The sequence below is a fragment of the Tachypleus tridentatus genome, chromosome 1, assembly GCF_004210375.1.
Source record: "Tachypleus tridentatus isolate NWPU-2018 chromosome 1, ASM421037v1, whole genome shotgun sequence".
NCBI lineage: Eukaryota > Metazoa > Arthropoda > Merostomata > Xiphosura > Limulidae > Tachypleus > Tachypleus tridentatus.
Genome location: NC_134825.1, coordinates 100,255,487 through 100,282,027, shown reverse-complemented (window position 1 = coordinate 100,282,027; position 26,541 = coordinate 100,255,487). Strand labels below are relative to the sequence as shown.

Sequence of the window (26,541 nt, the reverse complement as noted above, 5' to 3'; positions counted from 1 at the left end):
TTAGGAGGTCTTCAATCATAGGGACAAACTGCAATTTCAATGGCTAAGCTTGTAGTTTTTGTATAAATGGAACCATGAGGCCACATCACTCCATAATGTCACAGCTCAACTTCTGTGGTTGTGTGAACAGTATCAGAAGACCACATCATCCAGTATAATGGCAGCTCAACTGTTCTGGTGGATGATAAGGTGATAGCTCAACTCCAGTGGTAGTGTAAGTGGTATAAGGAGGCCATGTCAACCAGCAAGGTGATGATTCAACTCCTCTGGAGATCACAACAAAAGTGGATTGCTAGATCAGTTATGTGTATCCCAAAAGGTAGCTACAAAATAATGAAGAAGCTTATTCATATCTGATTAAGAGTAAAGATAGGATATATAGGAAAAAAGGATGAACAACCTTTCCAGGCTACTGAAGTATTAGGTAGAAAGGAACTATTTGGATAAAGGAGAAGACAGTTAAGTTGATAAAGGGTAGATGAAACATCAATGGCAAACAAATCCAAACATTAATGTTGACAGGCTAAGAGTGGAAGAAAATAAGTTTTTAGAGGCATAAGAAACAAGGAATATGAGAAAAGTGATTCAAGTAAAGGTAAAGTAAAGGAATGGAGAGATATATTAATGTCTGAATCCAGAAGGGCAGGACATCTGAGAAGTAAACGTACCTGTGAGAAACACACGAGCATGGTAAGAACAAGGAAAATAAAAATCTTAACAGTATTGGGAAAAATGGAAGGAGTGGAATAAGGTTGACTAATAGCCAAAGAGCAAGGAGAATGAAGACATAATCAAAAACCAGATAAGAAATTCTGCCACACAAACCACAAAAGGTTTGTTAGCATGAAATCCCCATGATGACTGACTGAAACTAGCTAACAAGGAGGTGACTCAACATATAAAACTAGATCATCTCACCAAGGACCAGAAAGCCAGAATTGAAAATGCAAGTCATGGATATTTGGATGTAGAAAGTGGGATTAAAGTTTATGAAGAAAGGAAGGAGAAAGTGGAAGAAAGACAAGTGGCAATAGGAATAGATGTTGTAACTATGGAAACTAAGATCAAGCTAGCCAATAGGGAGCAATCAAAGGGACAAAAGAGGGAGTAGACATGAGAAATCATTCAATGGGAGAGTTCACATAAAGATATTTGTGTTGCATTTCTGGCTGAAGGCATTGATTGGCAAAGCCTATGGATGTGATATAGGTGACCAAAAGAGAAGCAACTTGGTCCCAAAGCCTGAGGCATAGGCATCCAATGGGTAAAACTCCACTGATAGTAAAGATCCCTGAAAAGGAGAGGATTTAATTCCAACTCTGTTGGATATATTTGGTAAGAGCATGAAAGATGATCCATAACTAGACTGAAAGTCTTCTGGCACATGACCTGCACAGTATAATAGATTCAACATCCAAAGTAGGGAAGTATGAAGGAAAATGGGCATGGAAAGAGAATCTCCAGCAAGGTTCCATCATTCATTAAGCACCTACTGAAGGGATCTCATACAGGAACAACCAAGAGGAACTAGTGCAGTCACTGAGGTCCACAACTCCACAAGCAGTAAATGACTGAGCTGTGCACCATATTGTGTGGGTAGAAGGAATGACTTCACCCATTTGATCATCCAGTTCACCTGAGCCATCAAAGAAAATCTATTAAACAAGCTCCCACTGGACCTGAACCCACAGGGCAGTCACCAGTATTGTTGGCAATGGAGGATGTGCCATTATGGAAATCAATAAGTATGCTGACTAAAAGGAATATGTAAGTATTGGAAGGATGAAGGACAAGAAATGAGAATAGGTGGCATATGAGTTTTTGATTGAGCAAAAGACAAAAGTTGACTGCTGGAAGATCAATGTCACCTGGGGCTTGACAGTTCCTGGAACTGTGCCAAAGACCTAACATCTCAGAAAAGATGTAAGACAAATCCTGGAGATATGTTGAGGGTAAACTTATCTAAGCCAAAACTGCATCCTGACCTATAAGGGCCAAAAATGAAGAAACCAGATATGTAACATCAGAGCCAAGACAAAATGTGGGATAAAGTGAAGGAGAGAAGGGTAAAAGTACCAATAGAAAAATCCTCAGGATTTGTGTGAAGAGCTTCTGAAAGAAAATGTATGGAAGAAAGATACTGTAAGAGGTTAGTCAAGGTAAAATGTAGGTAAGAATATTGGCCGTGGGTAAGACTGACATATGATGCAGGAGCCACCATCCCAGATAGATAGCAGTGAAACTAACAACTGCTGATCTCACAATTGATTGTTCACACAGAGGTAAGAAAGGGCAAACTGATCAGAAATCCTCAAGGGGACATAGCATACAGATCCCCTCACTTAATGGTGAGACAAATTGATCTGCATGTACCTGAAATGGAAAAAAAGAAAAATCTAAATTGGTTAGGGAGTTTGTTCGTGTAAGTAGAAAAGATGTGGGGAATAAGAGATACGGGAAAGGGATAAAACATCACAAATCGAAAACATAAATTCTGTAAAGATCAAACTGGGCCTAGGTGATTCTTCATGATGCAAATGGAAAGAAACAGTAAACCAAGGAGGTGAAAAAAGACAATTAAAGCCTTTGTCATCCTGAATATATTCAACCAACTACTTGAGGAGCCTGAACAATGTCTTGGAACAAAGGTTGATCCATGTAGAACTCAATCTGCTGAAGTATAAAATCAGAGATCTATTGTCAGGTCATCAGCACTTGATGAAAAACACTGGCCATTGGTGTAATTCTCAAAGTGGTGACATAAACTTCAGAATTCATAGCAAAATAAAATGTTTACAAAATTTGAGTGCAGAAATCTAGTGACAAAAATGAACTAGCACATAATAAAATAAAGTCAAAAGGAACAACTCTTGAATAGAAGCAACTGTCACACTAGAAGCATTAAGCACATAAAAGAGTACAACTTAACTCAAATGCTGCCAAATGAGAAGTGAAGATTCGGTGAGAAGTGTAGAGGGAGTCACATGCATCACAAGAACATATTACAGTACTACTGGATAAGAGATGATGCACAATGGTTTACATGAAAGACATACTGGAATAATCTAATAGGAGAGGAGCAGAAGGCTTGTGACATATATAAAAGTTTGGATATAGATCGCAGCACTGAATGAAAACAGCTGATCTTGCAAGAGGTGGTAAGTACCTGTCATAAATTCAATCTTACAGTGTGCAGTAGTCCATTTTTATTAACATTAAGACAGAACATAGAACACAAACTTGTTAAAACTCATCCTACCACAGTTAACTACAAAAAAATGAATAATTCAAATTAATAAATAAAACAAAGCCTAAAAACTAAAACAAATTATTATAGCTAGCTGCTTTTCCTCTATTCTATCATTTCTGAATTAGGAGTGGCTAATGCATATAACTCTTGAAAAGCTTTGTTCAAAATTTTACAAAACAATCAAAACAGCCAATTGTAATAAAATCCCACACAAAGTAGACCTAATGAACATCCATACCATTTTTTGTGAAGATTCATCTTGAGACTGTGAAGTATTTACATGGACATACAACAGAGTATTATTATATTTATATAAATGGTAGCAATGCATTAGATATGCATGTGACATATTCATGATGTCATATTTGAACCCTGAGGATGGAGAAAAATGAAGTTCTCTATGACAGAAAATGAAGGAAAAACTGGGAAATCATTACCCCTATTGCATATCTACATGGAAATAAGATAAAAAATTTTGCAAAGTTAGGGATTTAACATCATGTAATAGAAATAGTTTTTCCAGTATCATGTAAGCAAGAGTTCCATTATACTATGACTGAAAGAGTAAAAGAAAACCAGCAAAAGCTTTATGGAAAACTTAATAGCATTACTGACTTTTACAAGCTTGTGGTTAGTTTTTGTCTTTTGCCAAATTTTTAATCTGCACAACAACTCTATAAAATTTGCCTAATTTTATACTCATTTGTGCAACAAAATTGTATAACAAAACAAAGTTTACCTAATTGTACATAACTATTAAGCTCGAAGAATTATTAGGGCAACAATTAACATGTCCCACTTATATAGTTCAAAATTCAAAAAATATAAACATTATACTCTTCTTGTTTTTAATTTTTTTACAATCCTCTGTTCCTTTTGAAAACAATGAAAAGATAGATGTGTCAAATACTGTGTAACAAGAACACAATAATAAACACATGATACAACCACATACTGAACCCCATGTCTTGGTATTTCTTCAGTACATAAAACTCGTGTAATAACCTGTTGTGAATTCCCTATGATTGCCATTTTAGAAAAGTCAAATGTTTATGGCTGTACTAGAATAATTAACAACCATCATATGTTTGAGACCAATTTATGGAAATTCATCTTCATCACCAACATAAAATACACATGTATTTCTTCTGTCTACTTTTCTTCCTAAGAATTATATTTTAATTAATAAGTTATAAGTTCTTCAGTTTCTGACACTGCTTTGCATAAAGTTGTAAGCATTGGTTTTATTCACTAATTTAGCACAAACAGTTTCTGGAGAGTTGTAACAGTAGTATTCATTTGATTTTAAGAGCTACACATCAAAAACATGAGAAGAATATACTTTTCAGTTTCTTAGATTTTTTTCCCTCCATTACTTTCCCAATACTAATCTCCAGAAAAATAGTTCCTTCATCAGCCATTCTTAAATTTAGTGTTTAACAATGTTTGAATGAATTGCTCTTTTTGGCTATCTTACATTTTAATACTCTCAGGAACAACCTAAGTCTCTTGTTATGGGCTTGGGTAAATCATACCAGATTGACCTTTAAGGGTTTCCAAACTATAAATTTAATGTTTTATATATCTTTACACAATATTGCAAGTTTTCAGTAAGAATAAGTCTTTCATAACAAAAAAATCAGAATTTTTAACCAATTATTGTTTAACATTTCTTGATTAATATATGTTGTCAAAGTGTTCAGTGTAAAGAGATTTGTCACGTAAAGATTAAAAATACTTTTCTTCTCAAAATTATCAAATTTCATTTGCATAATTTCCAAAACCTTTCAACAAATTTCAAACATTTTTTTCAATAAAATTTTATACTTTACCTGTTATTTTCTCTAACCTAGCTCTATAAGAGGTGGGGTTAATTTGACCAACCTCATTACCAGCATGAAATTTATTAAATAAATGTAAATTATCCTTTCTATCTTTCTAGAATTACTTAAAAATGTAATATGAAACTATATTTATCATAAGTAGCTTGAATCTTATAACATTATACATGTGTTTCTACATTAATTTTACTGCTTTATTGCCCTTTGAACTGTCAAACTAATCGTCTCCACATGAGATGCAAATCACTTTTGTGAATGTGTAGCTCATGTTACCAAATTATGTGATGGGTGGGCTGCTCATGCATCATAAAAATTATTTCTTTCTACTTTATATAATGTAACCTGAAAAAAATTCAATTTTTTTTACATTTTAGTTACTTTTATAATAATAATAATGAATACACAAAAAAAACAAGAAATTCAGTACTTATCTAGTTCTTTTTTATTTGCTGTCAATTACTGAAGAAACTTAACCCTACATTTTTATACTAAATGATTTTTTTGTTTAATTAAATAATGCACCTAAGAATGCAGATAATAACATGTAAAAAGTCGACAATATCCTATAATTATTATAACTTTTTCTGGCTTTCTAGCTATGCAATAAAAGCCATTAAAAATTCAGCTAAACTCGTCAATGTATTTCCCATTGGAATACAAGTGTGAACAGAATGCAAAATAGGCAATTCTCTGAACAGAAAACAAAAATTATTTATAACCTGTCAATTAACAAATTAAAAATCTGATTTGCTATTGGTTATAAATAATACAGCATTAAAAATCAAAGAGTACTCCAGGCAATTTATGAATGAGAGGATATGATAGATGGGCATGATAAAAGGGGTCTGATTTTTTAGCTTGTGGCTCTGTAACTAAATACAATTGAATACTGTAAAAATTACACTTTGCCTGAGTAATGGTCAATTGGTTGGTTGATTTGGCATTTTATGGCACAAAGCTGCTACGCTATCTGTGCCAAACATCCAGTAAAAAGTTAAAATTAAAGTAAATTTAGTAAAATTCACAAAAGGAAATTAAGGTAAAACAAAATAAGTATAAATAAAATAAACAGAAATAGCATAAAACCAATGTTTACATCTAGTCTACAATGTTAAGAGAAAAACTACAGTAATACAAGTTGTAAAGGACTTTCTGTAGCATAATTGTAAATATCATAACTTACCAGGTAAGTTCAAAAACCACCATCAGCCACCTGAAGTTGGCCTTTCCAATCCTGATTCTGAGTTATTTGATGTTATGGCCACTTTCAGAAAAGTAATAAAAGTTTTAAAAAAAACTTCCATCAAAATTTTAATAATAACTCCCCAGGATGACTAACATGTAGCTCAAACAGAGGCTTTAGTCACCTGAAGTTAGCCTTTCCAGTCCTGGTTCTGAGTTATTTGACGTTATGGCCACTTTCAAAAAGTAAAGTAATAAAAGTTGTAAAAGACTTCCAACAAAATTTTAATAATACTGAATGACTTAAGATACTGTACTATCTTAAGTACATTATAACATGTTATAAGTACATGTTATAATGTACTTTAAAAGGTAGCTCAAACAGAAGTGTTAGTCACCTAAAGTTGGCCTTTACAGTCCTGGTTTTAAGTTATTTGATATCATGGCCATTTTCTAATTTCAAATCAAACTAGATGGACTGTTATTCTTAAAAGAGAATCATATTAAAAGAGGTTTGAAGTATAAATTAATAGCCTTTAAAAAACTAAAAACATTTCCATGGTGGACAGTATCACCATCACAAATAATACTGTCTAACGTTATGGACAAACCTTGGGACAGAACATGTTTAAAATGGTGCCATCGATGAGAGTCGTAACAACGGCAAGAAAGTAAAATGTGGCTTATTGTGACCCAAATGTTACACAGACTGGTGCATTAGTTACACATAAAAAAAACGAGTAAAAAAATGTGACCAACTCGTAATCCAGTTAGAACAATTTCCTCTTCCCAATCTTTACAGAAGCAAGGCAGCCAAAGTCCAATATAGGGTTTTATTTGGAAAAGTGTGTTTTTACGTTGCTCACTCCAAGTCAACTTCCAACTGGCACAGAGCCGAGCCTTAAATACAGGACCATAGCGATGATAGTGCCAAAGCAGATAGATTTAGCTGTGGTGTCAGTGAGCTCATTCCTGCGAATACCAGCATGGCTTAGTATCTATAAAAACTGGATAGAAGTAGATGTTAAAGAGAAATGGGCCAGTCGGTTTTGAATATCGGTGAGAACAGGGTGTGAAGCAATTTCAGGACCAGTAGAGAACTAAGAAAGTCAGTATAAATAGTGAAGTTTGAATACTGCTTAGCTTCTATGTCATCCTAGGCAAGACAAATAGCATACAGTTCACCAGTGAACACAGAAGCTGTAGAAAGGATTCTGCAAGCAACCACCAAACCACAACAAACCATGGCAGAGCCCACACAGTCACCTAATTTTGAACCATCTGTATAAATAGGAATGGAAGGATGGTTCAAAAGATGTTCAGCAAATAGCAGACAGTATTTCTAATTGGGAGTGTCTGTTTTTCTCAGATGACTTAAAGATAGGTCACATCTGGGGACTGTAAGAAGCCATGGTGGGATGGGCTGACCAGTGGATACAGCAATGTTATCCAAGGACAGACCCAGTTTATCCAACTGCACCTGGATATGACAGCCAAAGGAGCAATGGCAAATCATCTGTTCTGAAACAGTATGGCCCACCGTGGAAGGAAAACACAACCCCAGGTGGGATGCTTTGGTAAGGAATGAAGTTTCAAAGCATATAGTAAAAATAGTTTGCAAATGGTTGAGGTGCAAAGAAGATTCATGAGATTCTGTGTATAAGCTCTGAATTGTAAAGTGCAGAGCTGAAGTCCTTGATAATGAATGGGGTCTAGCATCTTTAAGGCCGATGTTTTGGCACAGCCATAGACCAGTGATCCATAGTCGAGTTTTGATCGAATAAGAGCACGATATATCTTTACATTAAACATCGAAGTGGTAGAAGAGAGGACATGGAGAACGTTCAGTGCTCTTGTACATTTGACCCAAAGCTGCTTGATGTGTGGTGTGAAGATCAGCTTATGGTCAAAGATAAGTCCCAAGTACTTTGTCTCAGGGACCACAGGCAGCACAACTTCACCAATATGGAGTTCAGAATGAGAGTGAATACCCCATTGGCAGCAAAAGTGCATACAAATAGTTTTAGAGAGAGAAAAGTTAAAGCCATTTGCTGTGGTCAATATACCTCATGTTTCACGACTGACATAAAATGTGAAAGTCGTCGACATAGAGCCCATTTACAATAGTAAGAGGGAGTTGTTCAGTGATGGCATTAATTTTTATACTAATAAGTGTGACACTCAAAACACAGCCCTGAGGGACTCCAACTTCCTGTAGAAAAGAACGAAAAAGTGTTAAACCCACATGAACTTGGAATCACCTGTACATTAAAAAATTTTCAATAAAAATGGGCAAATGGCTATGTAACCCATAAATATGGAGGTCTTGCAAAATGCCATACCTCCAAGTTGTATCATAAGCCTTCTCAATGTCAAAGAATATTGATACAAGATGTTGTCATTTGAGGAAGGCTTCTCTGACTGAAGTTTCAAGTCGAATCAGGTGGTCCACAATGGAGCGCTGTCCTTGGAACCCACACTTGGTGGGTGAGTGGAGGTTGTTTGATTTGAGGAACCAAACAAGAAGAGCATTAACCATCCTATCTCTGATGTTTTACAAATACAGCTCTTCAAAGCAACTGGACGGTAAAAATGGGCAAATGGCTATGTAACCCATAAATATGGAGGTCTTGCAAAATGCCATACCTCCAAGTTGTATCATAAGCCTTCTCAATGTCAAAGAATATTGATACAAGATGTTGTCATTTGAGGAAGGCTTCTCTGACTGAAGTTTCAAGTCGAATCAGGTGGTCCACAATGGAGCACCGTCCTTGGAACCCACACTTGGTGGGTGGGTGGAGGTTGTTTGATTTGAGGAACCAAACAAGAAGAGCATTAACCATCCTATCTCTGATGTTTTACAGATACAGCTCTTCAAAGCAACTGGACGGTAGTTTGAAAGAATCTTGGGATGCTTCGCAGGCTTAGAGAAAGGTAGGATAATAGTGTGGCACCAGGCATCAGGAAAAACATTCTCCTGCCAGATCTGGTTAAAAACAATCAGAAGAATAGAAAGAGAAGCAGGAGACAGATGGTGCAGCACTTCCTAGTGTATATCATCAGGTCCAACTGATATACTACCAGACTGATGAAGGGCCAGTTTGAGTTCCACCGGTGTAAAAGGACACTTATAGTCATAGAGACAATCAGCTCGAAAGGAAAGAGGTGATTGCTCTGCCTGAGTCTTGATGGCTAAGAAGGTGGAAGAAGAAACAGAAGTGCTATATATCTGGTAAAAACTTTCACCTAGAGTATAGGAAATGCTCTGGTTATCAGCTACTTCCTGGCCATAAGAGAGCAAGATCAATAGGGGGACAGAATTATATTGCCCACTGACCTATTGAATCTTGTCCCATATGACTTTGGAACTGGTGGTAGAAGATATGCTGGTTGTGAACTTAATCCAAGATTCCTTGTGGCTTTGACATCTTACCCACTGAGCATGTGCTTGGGCCTGCTAGAAAGAGTTGCAGTTCAAGAGTGTGGGATATCTATGGAAAGCATCCCAGTCCCGTTTTTGAGCCTTCCCTGCCATGTAGCAGGCACGACTCCACCACGGATGGACGAGGATATCGTGGAAAACGTGTCGAGGTTTTAGGAATTGAGCAGCTACTTGCATAATGCAGTCAGTTACTGCTGCCAGAGTTGTCTATTGTAGGCTTACAGATGATGACAGAATCAATTTCTGTGAGAGCAGTGAAAGAGGGTCAGTTTGCATGATCCAGCTTCCACCTGGGCATGCTGCCTGAGTAATATCAATATTATTGTGAGTAATTAGCATTAAATTTTGTACTTTTCAGATGGGTGATAAATAAATTATTGAAGAGGGAAGACCTAGAAAGCACAAATGTCACAATTCTCATACCAAAGAAGTTGAGATTTTTTTTTAAATATTGCCTTTTAAAATTAAGAACTTAAAACTTAAGTATTATTAAAGTTCAATTTATTAGCTATGTTTTGACACCAAGTTTATTTGTGTACTATGATAATAAAGTACTTTAATTAAATTTTGAATAGAATTCAATAAAACTTTGTGGCATACACAGAAAAGGGTACACACATAAAAAGAGTTACTAGCATTTTCATTCTGTAAATTTCCTGAAACCTACAAGAAATTTATACTATACACGTATAGAAATAATGCTCTACTCTTGCTCTCTCATGGCTACCCACAGAAGGCCTGCACATTTAGGAGTAACATAGCAAGATAGATAGAAATACAATTATAGAAACTTTGACAAGTTAATTCATCCATAAAAGTATTTGTACGTTGATGATCTAGGCAGTTAGTTACCTGTCCTGCCTATTGATAATATTAACTCTATTCTCATTATACAGGTTTTATTAATTCCCTGTGAAATTTAAACCCTAGTTTATTTCTTTATGGGTTTTATCAGTTGTTTCTGATACCCAATACATAAAAAAAATATCATAATAGCATCACATATGCATCTTGAACAAAGCCTTGCAAAAATGTACTAAAAATTATGAACACAGTGCATGTTTCATGCAGATTAAAAATTTAAAACTCTGGAACCAAAATCAGTTTATGACAAAGTATATGTAAACTAAGTAATGTTCACCCATCTAAGAATATACAAGACTTAGTATAAAGATTTACATAGAAAGGCAGTTAATATTAACAAACCTTATTTCCTCGATGAGTCTTTCCTTGTTTCATGATAACAACACTTCCATTAATTGTTACATTCATGTCCAGCAGTTTATGAAAATCTTCCACTCTTCCATAATTTGCATAAACTGGTTTACCCTAAAGAAACAGAAAAAAAAAACATAACCAAAATAAATTTGTGATAAATACAGTTAAAATCCAAAATAATGTACTTAAATGTATGCAAGTTGAGATATTTGATAACGCTTACAGCCAATTATAATAAAATAGCAAATAAATTCAGAGAGTAAGCACTAGTTTGTTTAAAAATACACTTGATGTGGAATATGGGAACAGCATACATGTACATAATTTACCAAGAAGATCCACTGAATTATAGCAATCAGCAAAGAAATCCAAACTCCACTCCAGTACTAGACATTAAAAGTATTATTGGTCTCAATTCACATAATTAGAATTGAAATGACTGCTAGATTCAAACTGTTTACCCAATTATTTATCCATTTAACCTCAATTGCTGGAGAGTCCAATATGACACTTATGTAACTACAATTCACAAAACTGATGGATTCTAGATATTTCTTAGAATAAAACTTACACATTTTAAATACGTTTAAATATAAATAGTAACATTTTTTTATGTGATAAAAAAATAGGTTATTCTTAAACATAACTCAGATTTTGAAAAATATATTTTCATAATGTGTCTAAGAAAAGATAAGGGTCTATAAAATAAAAATGTCATCTGTTCTTCATATTTCTTAATAAACTCTATGTTGACCTTAACCCCAAAATGTTAAGAGCCACTGAAATGGCCAGAAAATGACTTTTTGTTTTGTCCATAATTCACACACAAAAATATATTTCACATGCCACATACATATTAAGCATTCACATTCCACCCTCTACCATAGTATAATTTATTCGAAGTTCCACTGATCCCTGTTAAACATCCTAAGCATCTTCATGGATGGAATTGGATTCAAAATCAAGTTCATTATGTTGCTCAAGCCCCAAAAACCACATTCCTGACAACACCCTACTACTACTGTACCTGTACAATACAAGTAATAACAGGCTAAATGAGACCTGTAACTTTGACTATTATGCTGAATCCAAAGATTACATTTTAAATCACTCATAGCACAATTAAATTTTTTTGAGAAACCACCCCTTTCATTACTGCCTCATATTGTAATTTATGAACCAACAAATATTCTTTGTGAATGAATCCAGATAGATTGTGCTTTCTTGGAACATCGAAGGACTGAATTTCTGCTGAGAGAGAGAACACTCCTTTTTTTAATCATCTTTAATCTTTGATTACAGAGCAAGCATTAATCCCTTTTCCACAGGAATAGTATGCTAGTAGCATTAATCTAGTATACATTTGTGTAAATATCTGAATTCCCCCATCTTATACACTGGATCAAGTATGACGGGTAATTCTGATATGGTTTACCTTGTTCTCACACTACTCCTGTAACTAAGCTCTGCAGAACACAACCTAATTTGCTTGGTTTTCTTTGCCTCCATTCATATCAAAATCTACACAATAAGGCCTTTGCTTATTCCACATTCCCAAGAACAATACTGCTATAGCCAGGATGGTTTCATATCTAGTTGTTGTACCTCTATGCAGCAGATTATAATGGCAATGTGTCAAAAATATAGCTCTAATTAAAAGCAATTATACTATCACTTCTGACATTATTTGCTATAGTTGGAAACCCAATAATTGTTTTCTGGTGTTTATTATTTTGTTTATTTAAATGCAGGGGCATAGATATTTTACACCCAATCGGGAGGATGATTTTTGCAACCACTTATGTGGACTGTTCAATTTGCAAATTGGTAATTCTGATTATGTGAACCTGAAAGCTGTAAACATGCAGTCACAGAGTAATCTTGTTGCCACCATACTTCAAGGTTTCCATATAGGTTTGTATAAGTGAGGTGTTGTGAACAGTTTTCAAAATGTTAATAGAATAAAGACAAATGTGTCACAAATTAGCTGCCACATGAATTTATTCCTGCCCACTGTACAATATAAAAGATGGCCATTATACTTGACAAGATTACTAATAACTTTCACTGCATGAATAACATTTTCAAATATTATTAAAATTAGTAATTACCCTTGATAAGTTTATATCTGCTGAAAAACTGTTCATGTTGTTTGATAAAAATAATTAAAATGTCTTTGCGAACTCTTGAAAATTACACATCAATACAATGTAGCACATAATTATTCATACTTTTCATTGAAGTAAGATTCATTTAGTCCTCTAGTCTACATGTTCCCAAAGTAGACCTCCTTTGTGATGATCTGTTTATGAATTCTTTCATAAGCTCTTTGATATTTATCTTGTCGACCTCATCTTTGTGAGTGTGACAAACTGCTACATGGTTGAGGCGGCACTGAGACATAGTTGACCTTAACCACGTCTTCAACCGTCTTAATGCAGAAAAGCTGTGTTCACATTCGCAGCTGGATACTGGACATACAAACAAAATTTTCATGAGAAGAAACACTTCACTAAAGTGCAGGCTTGTTTCATGCATTTTACAGTAAGCATCCTTCGCACCTTTCAGAGATACTGCTTTTGTTGTTCCTTTGAACATGAGCAACTGAAACTCAAGCCGTTGTGCAGAGATTTCTGGATAGAAGTTTATAACCGAGTTGTCAATCTCGCCAGATGTGATCATGTTCTCAAGTGCCAGATATTGCCTCAAGTCATTGTTGTCTGCATTGAATCTAGTGGTCAGATGTTCTATGACTGTGCCCACAAATTCAAAATTTTGGCTTCTGTAGTAATCTCTAGCTGTTGCAAAATGGTGTGCTGAGCCATCACCTGTGATCCTTCTGGGTGGTCTGCGAATGCGTGGTAGTTCAATAGGTGTACAGATCTAGTGAAGTTACCTTTTTCTCAGCTTCATCAAATATCTTGTTGTAATTTTCCTCTGTTCACAATACCCTCAATTGCTCAATTGTCATTGCAGATACTTCAATCATGCCTGATACTGTTGCTGATTTTGCTTGGAATGCACAGTTTGGTTCCTCTAATACAGCTAATGGATGCTAAGCCATCAACAATCCTAAAACTGTCCTTCCTTTGTCAAATCCGTCCAGAAGACCTCATGCTTTCACTGCTTCATCTGATTTTTCATTTGCTAATTCAGACAAAGAATCAACAATGTCGCTGTAGTGATCATCAGCACATGTAATTGCAGATAAGCGGCACGACCAGAGTGTTGGACACAGTAAGCGGATGAATTTAACTGGACCATTGTGGCTGTTTGACAATACAATATTTTCAAAGATTGTCTTGTATTTGCCTGACCTCTGAAGCAAAACACCAAGTTCATGTACCCACTGGATAGAATCTTGAACACATTCACAAGCTTCAACTGAATGTTGCTTTATTAAATTCGCCTTGTGTGCTCCGCAGTGAAAAAAAAAAAAGCTGACAGTTGCTTCTCTTTTATTTTTGCCTGGCATCCACCGTAAGCACCACTCATGTTAGCAACTCTATCATAAGTTTGTGCTCTTAATCCTGACAGTGGTAAATTGAGTCTAGTCAGTACATCAAATATAGTCGAGGATACTGTTTCACCACTTGTATTGGAAACACTGTAGAAACTGAGAAATGTCTCATGGACGTCAAGGTTCTCATCTATGTATCGTACACATTTTGCTTCCTGTTTGGCACCTGTAATATCGTGAGTGTGATCAACCATTAATGCAAAGATTTTACTTTGCTGCACTTTGTGTGCTATGTTCCTCAGTATTTGATGGCTGAACATCTCCATTATTTCATTCTGAGCCTGGGGTGATGTGAATGTGGTTTTCTTTGACAAGTTGGCCATCAACTCAGGATCTTCCTCTTCCAGGAGCTTCATTAACTGCACAAAGTTCCCCTCCATATCAGTATGTCCACGTAATGCTAAACCTTGATGCAGTAAGAAACGTAAACTTCTGAATATTTTGGCTTGACTTCTTTTGCATTCTTCCTGCTGCTGCTTTTTTCCATCACGTAGCTGGACAGTCACTGGAGTTACATCAAGTGAGCCTTCTGGAGATATAGTGAATCTGTGCTGAGAGGAGGATTGGTGTTCATTGAATTTCTGTTTTGCCTTTTTCCAGTTGCAAAAACCAGTGGATATGAAGGTATACTCCACTGGTCTCTCCAATTTCCCTGTAAAAAGGCCTCTATTTTCTGCCTTGGCACAATGAATACATACAACTTTTTGAGTCTGATTGTCGAAGTGCAGTCATGGGAACTCATCAAACCACTTGCCCTGGAAGTTGATATTTTGATATTTTGCTTTCTGTCGTGGTATTAGTTGTGCATGTGGATGATATGGCTTTCCACACTGTATCTGTAGAGTGTCAGATTTTTCATTACTGCACAAACTTGTTTCACAACTATCTGATAGTTCATGATGTGCAATAGTTGCACAAGCATTTTCAGACTCATCCTCTGATGAACATGGTATTTCCTCTCTGTGGCAAGTTTCTATTCCTTTGCTTGAGGTTGTTGGATTATCTGCATCTGCATTGTCACTTGCAGTACCAGTAACTGGCTTGCAGAACTGTCTAATATCAGAAAGTTTAAGATGCTTGCTTGTCATAATTGGAATCTGTTTACCAGATGACTCAACAGGCTAAAATAGAGTATTTAATGATAAACTCTGACGTACAGCGAACGAAGATAGAACAGAATGGAAGAAGACTGAACTGTACAATGTATTTAAGTTGAACACGCGAACCTCATAGTGACTACCGAGCCGACTGACCGCCTGGGCATCACTGGGACAATAATGTGTTCTAGTTACAACACAAGTAATTGCAAGTTTCCCAAAAAAATACTTAAACAATCACAAATATATTATATTCCTGTTAAAGCTCATCAAAAGACAAACACATTGTGATATTATGTCTATAAGCACGTCTATTAAATAAAAACACCTAAACAAAAACTAGCAATACAATTCGAGTAGAGGCTTCAGGCCGTAGAAATCGCTCCTTTTTATGTTCTAATTATGCAAGAAAATACGATATTTTTACTATCTATGATAAGAGAATATATTGTTATTTTACCATAAAGCACCAGCACTTTATTAAAGGGTGATGATAATCTAAAATTTCATGGATTAATCAGGGCCACAAACACAGGTCTAATGAGACCTGTTGTAAAATCGAGGCTCAGACTAAAGGGAGCGGAGGGGGATGATGTAGGGCGCATCTGGATCCGAGCGACCCGAACCTGTACACTAAACGTACACTATGATCAGCGGCTTCGGCAGCTAAGGAGAGTAAGGCGATCAACAATAAAACTGGCTAGACATGCATAAGAACAAATGGCGTAAGAAAACCTCACAATATACACATAAGATTGATGCAGCTACAAGCTACAAATTGTCTGCCAGGTCTAAATCACAGGAGTTTACACTTGGGAGTAATATTTTCAAATTTCATGCTCTGTTCAATCTCTTGTGATGAAAATGTTACTTAATCTTACACTACATACAAGACATAGGTCGATTCTGTGATGGAGCTTGCAAGCCTTGCATGTATACTTAGGTCTACTGACTGATACCTACGAACTATCGCTTAGATCGAAAAGCTTAGAAGCATGCCAATATTAAAGATGTACATTTCAGCTACTGAAACATCCTACATCCAGGCCTAATTATGTAATTCGATAGGTAAGAACACAAGAATCACAAGAACAAACACACAATTTGTAGGCCTGTGATGCAATAAAACAATTCAACAGACCCAACAGTAAAGGGGATGGTTTTATGCACCACACCCCCATCTAAAATGAAGGGGGGGATGTATCCCCCATTGCCCCAGGAGCTACACCCGTTTAAATGTATATATAAAAACAAAGACTCAGATTGAAACACACATATACATGCACATTTTTAATATGTACATATATTATATCAAAGACATACAAGAGATTAATTTGCTCTGCACAGCCAGTTTGAGGTAATTATGATTTGATCATGTATTTGGAGCTTAAATCCATAGTAAAAATGTTTCATTTGTACATATCTCCAATATTTATACTTTCATGTACTGTCGTCATAAGTTTATATTCAAGTTAGTAATAATATCTATTTATTAAATGTATAGTTTTAGTAAATATTAACAATAGTAGCTATATACTTAACTTGTTCAAAAATAAGTAGCTGCATATGTATTTTCAAGTGCAAGGTTAGGTGATAAAGTTGCCACTTGTCCATTTTGTTTATTGATTTACCAGTTGCCAGAAGAAAAATATAATTTGCTATTTTTTTTACACAGGTCTAAAAAATGTCAAAATATTTTAAACACAAAAATATGTATTTGCAAAATGTGAACACAGTAATCTTTAGAAGGAGTTTATTATATATGAAACCAAGAGTCATTTGAAAACTGCTTAAAAAACAAAACAATGTTAATACTGTGTCAGAATATTACAATGGTTGAAATTATTAAGAAACACACTCAATTTTTTTCTGTGATTGTTTGGAGTTGTAGGAAGCTTCCTAATTAATTTATTAGGAAATACCACTAATCCTCCAGCTCCACTTTATATCACATCTACTAAAAGTAAACTCTACAACAATAAATATTCTCAATAAATTTTACCTAAAAAAATAAATAGAAACCATTAAATACTAATTTTCCTATAATGATTACATCAAAAATAATTCATAGTGCTTTAATTTTTTATATTTCTTTTCAAGGTCAGCACCTGAGTGTAAAACACATAGACAACTTTGGCTAAACCTCAAGTAAATCTGTTAACAATTGAGACATTATCAAGTATTCAAAACTAACTCATTAAGTTTTCTTAGTAGAATTAGATGATTTCAATGAAAGTTAGAAACTTATTTTTAATAATGAGTATGGAAATGCTATAAAAATTTGATTAAATTTAAAAACCAAAAGTAATTTACCTTAAAAACTGCATTCAAGACAAATTTTATAAGTCCTTATTAAATTTCATAAAACTAAATAATTACTCTTGTTTGGCAAAAATAAAATTAGTGCTAATAAAAACTTGAGGTATCTAACACGTAAAAAATTTGTGTTCATTGTTACAAAAGTAAAACATTAGAATTAGTCAACTACAGTGGTAATAAAAAAAAATTTTTTTAAATCAAAACTGTTTCCAATAATACCTTCACTCATACTACAACTATTATTTGACTGTTAGGGTTTCTTCCTTTGCCCTTCTAAGGACTGATCTGATTTTTATCTGCTTGGCAAAAATCTGTCATGCAACACTCTCCATCTACATCAGTGCACCTTCTCACTTGGTAATGTATACAAATAAGTACCTTTGGCCAATAATATGTTTTTGAGACTGACTCAATCTGCAGTCACTAACATCAGCTCTTAGTGGGGAGGATGGGCAGGAGAGAGTGGAAGGAGGAAAGTATTATTGGAAATATATTTTTGAGTTTAAAAAATGTTAAGTTTCAAGCATACTTGGTTCTACTAACACACCAGATAGAGTCCAACACTGATAAGTTGGGGAGGTTAGGGAAGGCATTATCAATACTGAATGTATATGCATAGATCATGGGTGTAACAATAGAAGATAACAAACATAGTGATGGAACTGAACTACATCCAAAACATGTATGCCATGTACCCAGAATTTAAATATTGCAACTGGGGTGGAATTTGACGTGATCCGTCAGCACTATGTGCCAGGCCACAACCACATTACTGAAATCTCAGTGCTTAGGGTTTAAATTATAGGACCATAGTTCCTAAATTCCATGTAGATGGATATGGCACTTGGACTGCAAAATATATAAAGTATAACTATTGAATGGATCTCAACCTGTTGCTATAGTGATGCATTCCAAGTCAAAAGAATCACAATGAGAAGATAAGCAAAACTAAAGTGGACAAACTCACACCTTAACCTGAAAAAGTCCAAAAGGTAATACCCCAAACTCAGGTTGACAAAATCCTATATGCCATACTCATCCTGAAGAAACAGAACTGATCTACTCTGGGATTATGAGCATTCATCCTCCTTCCCCAACCATGTGAACCAGGTACATTCCACTTGCTTCCAGAATTATGAGAAGGACGTAAAACAAACTGTGCTCAACCAAGGATCCAGGATGGGACCACTCTGTGTTCAAAATTACAGAGAGACAATGAACCCTTTTGTACGAACAATATACAAAACCAATATTGATCAAAAGAAGTACCACATTCAACCCAACTAGACAGCTGAGCATCAATTCTGAACCAGTATTATGAGAAGGCTCCTACATAGACTGACATCTCTCTTACCAACATCTGGGAGAAAACATCCAGGAACCTGAGTAGGACAGTCCCCAACTTTAACCTCTTCTTTAAGAGTGAAGGAAAGTTACTTGAACACTCTAGAGGAATAGCCTCTGTCCACCATCCCTGTGGCTTAAAACCAGGTGAGTGCAGATAGCCCTTGTGTAGCTTTGTGCAAAATTCAAAACAAAACAAACCAAAACCAGGTGTATTAAGATCTCCCTAGCTTAAGTAGTAGAATATGGGGAGTAATGGGAGTTCTGAGAAACAATGGTCTGGAGATCAAGTTCCACAAATTTTTTAAAGCAAACCATCCCTGATTTATTCAATCAAAGGATAGGCAAGGATTAGTAGGTTCCCTTTATTCTTTACTAATGATAGTCCATGATGGTGGTCCAGCTTAGTACAGTAACACCATATACTGGTCTACTTCAAGATGGTCTTACTGAAAAATTTCTACCATATTTTTCTACAAAATTTCTACACCATATTTCTACAAAATCTGTTGCAACCTATATAAAGTAAATGCGTTAGTGATCAATAATGCAGAATTGGTTTGATAAAAGCACACACCTGCTTGATCAATACTCACCACAAAGTGAGATCGTGTGAAAGAGAAATAAGGAACCCCAAAAAATAAAGGAGACAATATCAGGAATGAATATATAATACCTTATAATCTTGTAGATTACAATAATTTTTTCATTATAGAGTGAGAGGAATCCACCTAGCTCATAACCATGAAATGATCCATGAGAGTAATTATTATACTATGACTTTTGATAATTTATGCATATGCTTACAAAGTTTTGAAAGTTACTGGTAAACATTACAATGCTTTTGTGTACAGGATTTCAGGTTTTTGAATGAAGTGTTAAGATACTTTAATTAAAGATTTTTTTGTAAAATATTTCTTTCAGAATGTTTATTATCCAACATGCAGAGTAATTTTCATTTAAGATTAAAAATACTTTTATGCAACAGAAAATTTTCAACATTTACATGCAAAACCTTTATGACCTCCAGATTATTACCATGTATTTTTTAAGAAAAGCCTATTAACTTTATGTTATTTCACTATCAAATCTCAATCTCTGTACGTGTTTGATAAATTTGAACATAGTAGTGGTCAAATGAACCAGTGAAAAGGATTTATCTCCTTCCCTAGTTCCTGGTGTCAAAGGGAAGAAGACCCTGTCAGAATATAGGAAGATGTAAATAGAATGATAAAGCATCCTGTGCATAATCAGCAACATCTGCAGGGCCAGTAGTAACAAAAATTAAACCTTAAGGAAAAGATGATACATGGTACACGAGGCTAAGGTTTTACTGAGATAAAAAGCATGACATACCACTTTCATATACTAATAATGTTACTGAAACAGTTGTTAGAGATAAAGAACCCAAAATAACTTCAGAATGTCAGAGAACACCAAGGATTCAAATAATTTTCAACTCAAATATCTAAATGTACTTTATAAAGCTACCTTACATAAAACAGCTGTGGCAGATGCAACACCTTTGTTAAAGAGCAAAGTCAAAACACAAATTAAGGCTGGCACTTCTGGAAAAATGGATTCAACCTCCTCTCTTAACATCATTGTTGATATGTGGCCACCTTAGAAGTTAAGCCCCAATAACATCCATATATGTAGCTGGAGCTTCAGGATGACTGGATGTACAATTTCAGATCATGGCTGCCTCAACAAAGATGGTCAGAAAGGAAGTAGAAGAGATGGACTCCAAAAGGCACTGCAGAAACAGAAACAAGGGCTTAACTGCAAATATGATATTCTCAATAGGGCTCAAAAAGGGGTTGGAATGCACAGTACTTGTACAGTGGGAAGACTCAAAACTGTAATCCCTGAATGATCCTATTGCCAACACCTGAAGGTGAGATACCAGAGACCAAAATGCTGGTAATGCTAAGAAAGCAAGAGAGAAAGCAGAAGTGATGGAAAGATGAGAAAAGTTATTGCCAAAAATATCGAAACATGTCAAGGTTTTAGTTATAGAACAAACAGCTGCTTAAATAATGCAATCAGTTATCTCCTCCATCTTGTTCTTAATAGGTGGAAAACTAAAGATTGCAACATGGAGTTCCAAGAAAGAGTTGAAAGAGAGCCAGTTAGCTTGGTGCAACTTCCACCACAGCACTTGGGTCAGGTGGCACTGACTAAAGCCAATCTTCATCAGAACAACAGAAAAATGATCACCACCCTGTCAGTCGCTGTCAACCCTCCCAGAGAAATGGAAGAAAGGTGAAGGGGAACAAATGGACAACATCAACAGGAGTGAAAGATTGATTTGGTGCATAAAATTAAGTAAAGGAACCAGTACTGAAGAGAGAGAGATCGTGAGAGCACATGCTTCATGGAACAACCCCTCCTATCAATATAATAACTACCCCAGAAAGGATTGTTTCCATTAAAATCTCCAAGGAAGACAAAGGGAGATGGCAACTGTCCTACGAGGGCATCAAGGCCTGGTTGAATGTTGATCTCTCCCAGGATACAAGTAGAGAGAACAAACAGTGATGGTGTGACAAGAGGAAACACATATGGCTTCAGCCTCCAAAGAGGTACTGAGTAGCACAGACAAGGTGAGCATGTGCTGTTCCAACCACTACTGCCACCTCTCCATGCACTCATTCACCACGCAACGTGTCATTCTGGTACATAAAAAAATACTGCCAAAAGGTGACAGTACCAGCTTGTTTCAAAAATGTTTCCTGTAGGGATTGGTTAGTTGATTTAGTGTTTTATGGCACAAAGCAGCTAGGCTATCTGCACCAAACATCTGGTAAAAAGTAAATTTCGTAAACTTCATAAATGGAAATTAAGGTAAAACAAAACAAAGTCTAAAAAAAACAACACATAAATAGCATAAAACCAATGTTTACATCTAGTCTATATTGGTTAAGAGAAAAACTACAGTAATTCAAGTTGTAAAGGACTTTCTTTAGTGTAACTGTAATTATCATAACTCGCCAGCAAGACTAACAGGTAAGTACAAAAACCACCATCAGTCACCTGAAGTTGGCCTTTCCAGTCCTGGTTCCAAGTTATTTGACATTATGGTCATTTTCAAAAAGGAAAGTAATAAAAAAGGTTTTAAAAGACATGTAGCAAAATTATAATAATAACTCGACAGGATAACTAAAAGGTAGTTCAAACAGCAGCGTTAGTCACCTGAAATTAGCCTTTCCAGTCCTAGTTTTGAGTTATTTAATGTTACTGTCAGTTTCTAATTTCAAATCAAGCTAGACAAACTGTAATTTTTAAAAGGGAGCTACATTAAAAAGGTGTAATGTATAAATTAAAAAACTTAAGTGGCATTAAAAAGATTAATGGCCTTTAAAAATCTAAAAACATTTCCAAGATGGACAGTGTCACCATCACCAATAACAATGTCTAATGTTATAAACAAATCTTGGGACAGAACATGTTTAAAATGGTGCCGTTGTTGAGAGTCGTAACGGCAACAAGAAAGTAAAATGTGGCTTATTGTGATCTGAGTGTTTCATAAACTACACACTTTTATCAGTTCCAGATAACAGAATATATAGGGTTTTATTTGGAAAAGCTTGTTTTCACGTTGCTCACTCCAAGTATGGGGCAGGCACAGCTGTGATAGTGCCAGAGCAGATAGACTTCTCTGCAGTGTCAGCAAGCTTGTTCCCGCAAATACCAACATGGCCCAGTATCCAGAAACACTGGATAGAAGTAGATATTAAAGAGAAATGAGACAGTCATTTTGAATATCGGCGAGAACAGGGTTTGAATCAATGTCAAGCGATTCCAGTGACAGTAAAGAACTAAGTGAGTCAGTAGAAATAGTGTACTTTGAGTACTATTTAGCTTCTATGTGATCCAGGGCAAGAGAAACAGGGTACAGTTCAGCAGGGAACACAGAAGTTGTAGAGGGGATTCTGCAAGCAACCACCAAACCACAACAAACCATGGCAAAGCGCACACAGTCATCTGATTTCGAACCATCTGTATAAATAGGAATGGAAGGATGGTTTGAAAGATGTTCAGCAAATAACAGACAGTATTTCCAATCAGGAGTGTCTACTTTTCTCAAATGCCTTAAAGATAGGTCACAACTGGGGACTGTAAGAAGCCATGGTGGGATGGGCTGATCAGTGAATACAGCAATGTTAGGACAGAAACAATTCATCCAACTGCACCTGGATACAAAGGCTAAAAGGAGCAATGGCAGGCCATCTGTGTATAAGCTCTGAACTGAGGAAATGCAGAAAGCCCCAGAGCAGAGCTGAAGTCCTTGATGATGAATAGGGTCTACCATCTCTAAGGCCAATGGTCTGGCAAAGCCATAGACCAGTGATCCATAGTCAAGTTTTGATTGAATAAGAGCAGATATATCTTTAGCATAGAACATCAATCTGCTAACCAAGTGGAGGAAGAGAGGACATGGAGAACGTTCAGTGCTCTTGTCCATTTGACTGTAGCTGCTTGATGTGTGGTATAAAGATCAGCTCATGGTCAAAGATAAGCCCCAAAAACTTGGTCTCAGGGACTACAAGCAGAACCAACAGATGAACTGCCAGACCGATGAAGGGCCAATTTCAGTTCCACCAGTGCAAAGGGACAATTATAATCAAAGAGACAGTCAGTTCGAAAGGAAAGAAGTGAACGCCCTGCCTGAGTCTTGATGGTCAAGAAGGTGGAGGAACAAGCAAAAGTGCTAGATACCCAGCGAAAGCTTTCCCCTAGAGTGTTAGCGATGTTCCGAACATCAGTCACCTCCTGACCATCAGAGAGTAAGATCGAGAGGGGGACAGAATTGTAGTGCCCACTGACCTTTCGAATCCTGTCCCATATGACCTTGGAACTGGTGGTAGAAGATATGCTAGTTGTGAACTTAATCCAAGATTCCTTCTGGCTTTGACGTCTTCCCCACCTAGCATGTGCACGGGCCCGTTGGAAAGCGACACGATTCGAAAGTGTGGGATATCTACGAAAAGTATCCCAGGCCCATTTTTGAGCCTTCCGTGCTAAGTGGCAAGCAGGATTCCACCATGGACGAGAATATCGTGGAAAACGTATCGAGGTTTTAGGAATACACTGAGCAGCTGCTTGTATAATACAGCCAGTTACCGCTGCCACACAGTCGTCTATTGATGGCTGATTTACAATGGCAGGATCAAGTTCTGCGAGAGCAGTGAAAGTGAACCAGTCTGCCTAATCCAGCTTCACCGGGGCACACAGGTATGGTGGCATCGACCATAGCCAGTCTCTCTCAAAAGAAAAGGAAAATGATCACTGCCTTGTGGATAATTGTCAACCCTCCATGAAAAATGGGAGAATTATGAAGGGGAGCAAACTGAGATATCAATAGCGGTAAAGGACTGACTATGTACATGAAAATAAGTGGAAGAACCAGTATTGAAAAGAGAAAGATTGTGAACAGAGAGCATACGCTCTACAGAGCGACCCCTCCCATCAATAACAGCACTTCCCCAGAGGGGATGATGTCCATTAAAATCCCCTAGGATTAGAAATGGAGATGGCAACTGTTCAACGAGAGCATCAAGATCTGATTGATCATATGTCTCTCCAGGGGACAGGTACAGAGAACAAACAGTGATGGTATGACCCAAGGAAACACGGATGGCTACAGCCTCCAAGGTGTGTTGAGTGACAAAGACAGGGTGGGCACGTGTTGATCAACCAACAGTGTCACCCCTCCATGTACTCGACCATCACACAACCTGTCATTTCTGTACAGAGAAAACTGCCGAATGGAGACAGTATCAGCAGTTTTAAGAACTGTTTCTTGTAAAGAAAGACAAACAGGATGGTAGGAAGCAATCAGCGTTTTGATATCATCCAGATTAGAACGTAAACCTCGACAGTTCCATTGTATCAAGGTGGCCATTTTTAAGAACGGGTAGGTGAAGTGGCTGGAGAACCCTTCGGTTTACGACCACGTCTTTTTTCTATACTGTCTTTAGTCGGAGGAGGTCTATCAACCTCCATGGATCCTGCTCTGGGTCGAGTGGGCAGGTTTTTGTTATTGGAAGGGGAATCCAGTGACTGAGGACATAAACGAATAATTGTTTTGTCTCTTGTGGTGGGAGAAAAAGATGTATCAGAAGAAATGCCTGTATTTGAAACTGAAGGACGTGGATCTTGAAGTTTGGTGGAAGGTATGGGAGGAACAGAGATGGGTGTGGAAGTCGATTCATCAACCTTTTTAACCACGGAGGTCAAAAGGCTTTTCATTTGTTTTGAAAACGATTCTCTTGGAGGCACAGAGAGATCTGTCTGCACTCCCACTGTAGTTGTGGAATGAAGTGCAGCAGCATATGTCCGAGATGGAGTTGTGGACAGCAATTTCCGAGCCTCAGGATAACTAATGTTATGTGCCGTTTTCAAACGCTGCACCTCTTTTTCCTCCAACCATTTAGGGCAAGAATGAAAGTAAGAGGGGTGAGAACCATTGCAGTTTATGCAATGTGGGTTCATGTCACAGTCATAGGCATCGTGGTCCTTGCCTCCACAACAAGCACATGTGAGGGAACCACGACAAGATGTCTTTGAGTGGCCGAATCTCTGACATTGGAAACATCGAAGAGGGTTTGGTATGTATGGCCGAACCCTGCAAATGAGATAACCTGCCTTGATGGTGGCAGGTGCACGTGGTGAAGTAAATGTTAAAACAAAGGTATTTGTTGGCAGTGTAACTCCATCTTTGCGAGTGGAGATGCACCTCACTGCAGAAACTCCTTGAGTGGAGAGACCAGCGAGAATCTCTGACTCGGGAACGTTCTTCAAATCCCTTTCAACAATAACTCCTCGTGAAGAATTCAAGGTAGCATGGGGTGTAACCTCAATAGGTATATCCCCAATTGCCTTTGAATTCAAGAGGAGTTCACTGTGTTGGGATGTGGATGTTTCAACCAATATGTCACCAGAACGAAGTTTCTTTACTGATTTTGGAGAGCCAGCAAGTCCCTCTAGTCCCTTCTGAATAAAAAAAGGGGACATTTGCCCTAAAGGTTTTTCTGAAAGAGAATGTAATATAAGAAAATGAGGTACGTGTGTTACTGATGTTGAAGATTGCTGTTCTGAGTATTCAAGACGTGGTCGCTTACCCATTGACTGTTTTTTTTACAATTTTATTTAAATTTTTTAGAGGATCCATAGGAAAAAGAAAAAATTTCGGTACCCACTGACCCCACCCACCATGGAGCCCTACAAGGGGACGCACTACAAAGTCACGCAAGGAGTATGCAGCAACACCAGGGTTTCGTGAGCACTATACCCAAACACCAGCATCAGGCACAATGTCCACA

General features: G+C 36.7%; 1 protein-coding gene across 8 annotated transcripts in view; it reads right to left on the bottom strand.

The window, feature by feature from the left end:
• Window positions 1-26,541, bottom strand: part of LOC143256871 (N-acetylated-alpha-linked acidic dipeptidase 2-like) — a 113,742-nt gene that overhangs the window by 71,654 nt on the left and 15,547 nt on the right. For all 8 annotated transcript variants that reach the window (XR_013031592.1, XM_076514668.1, XM_076514690.1 and 5 more), the window contains one exon: window positions 10,922-11,044. Coding sequence is in view for 7 of the 8 variants with exons in the window: in XM_076514668.1 (XP_076370783.1) it covers window positions 10,922-11,044 (123 nt within the window). In the remaining variant the exon portion in view is untranslated. The remainder of the gene's footprint in view (window positions 1-10,921; window positions 11,045-26,541) is intronic.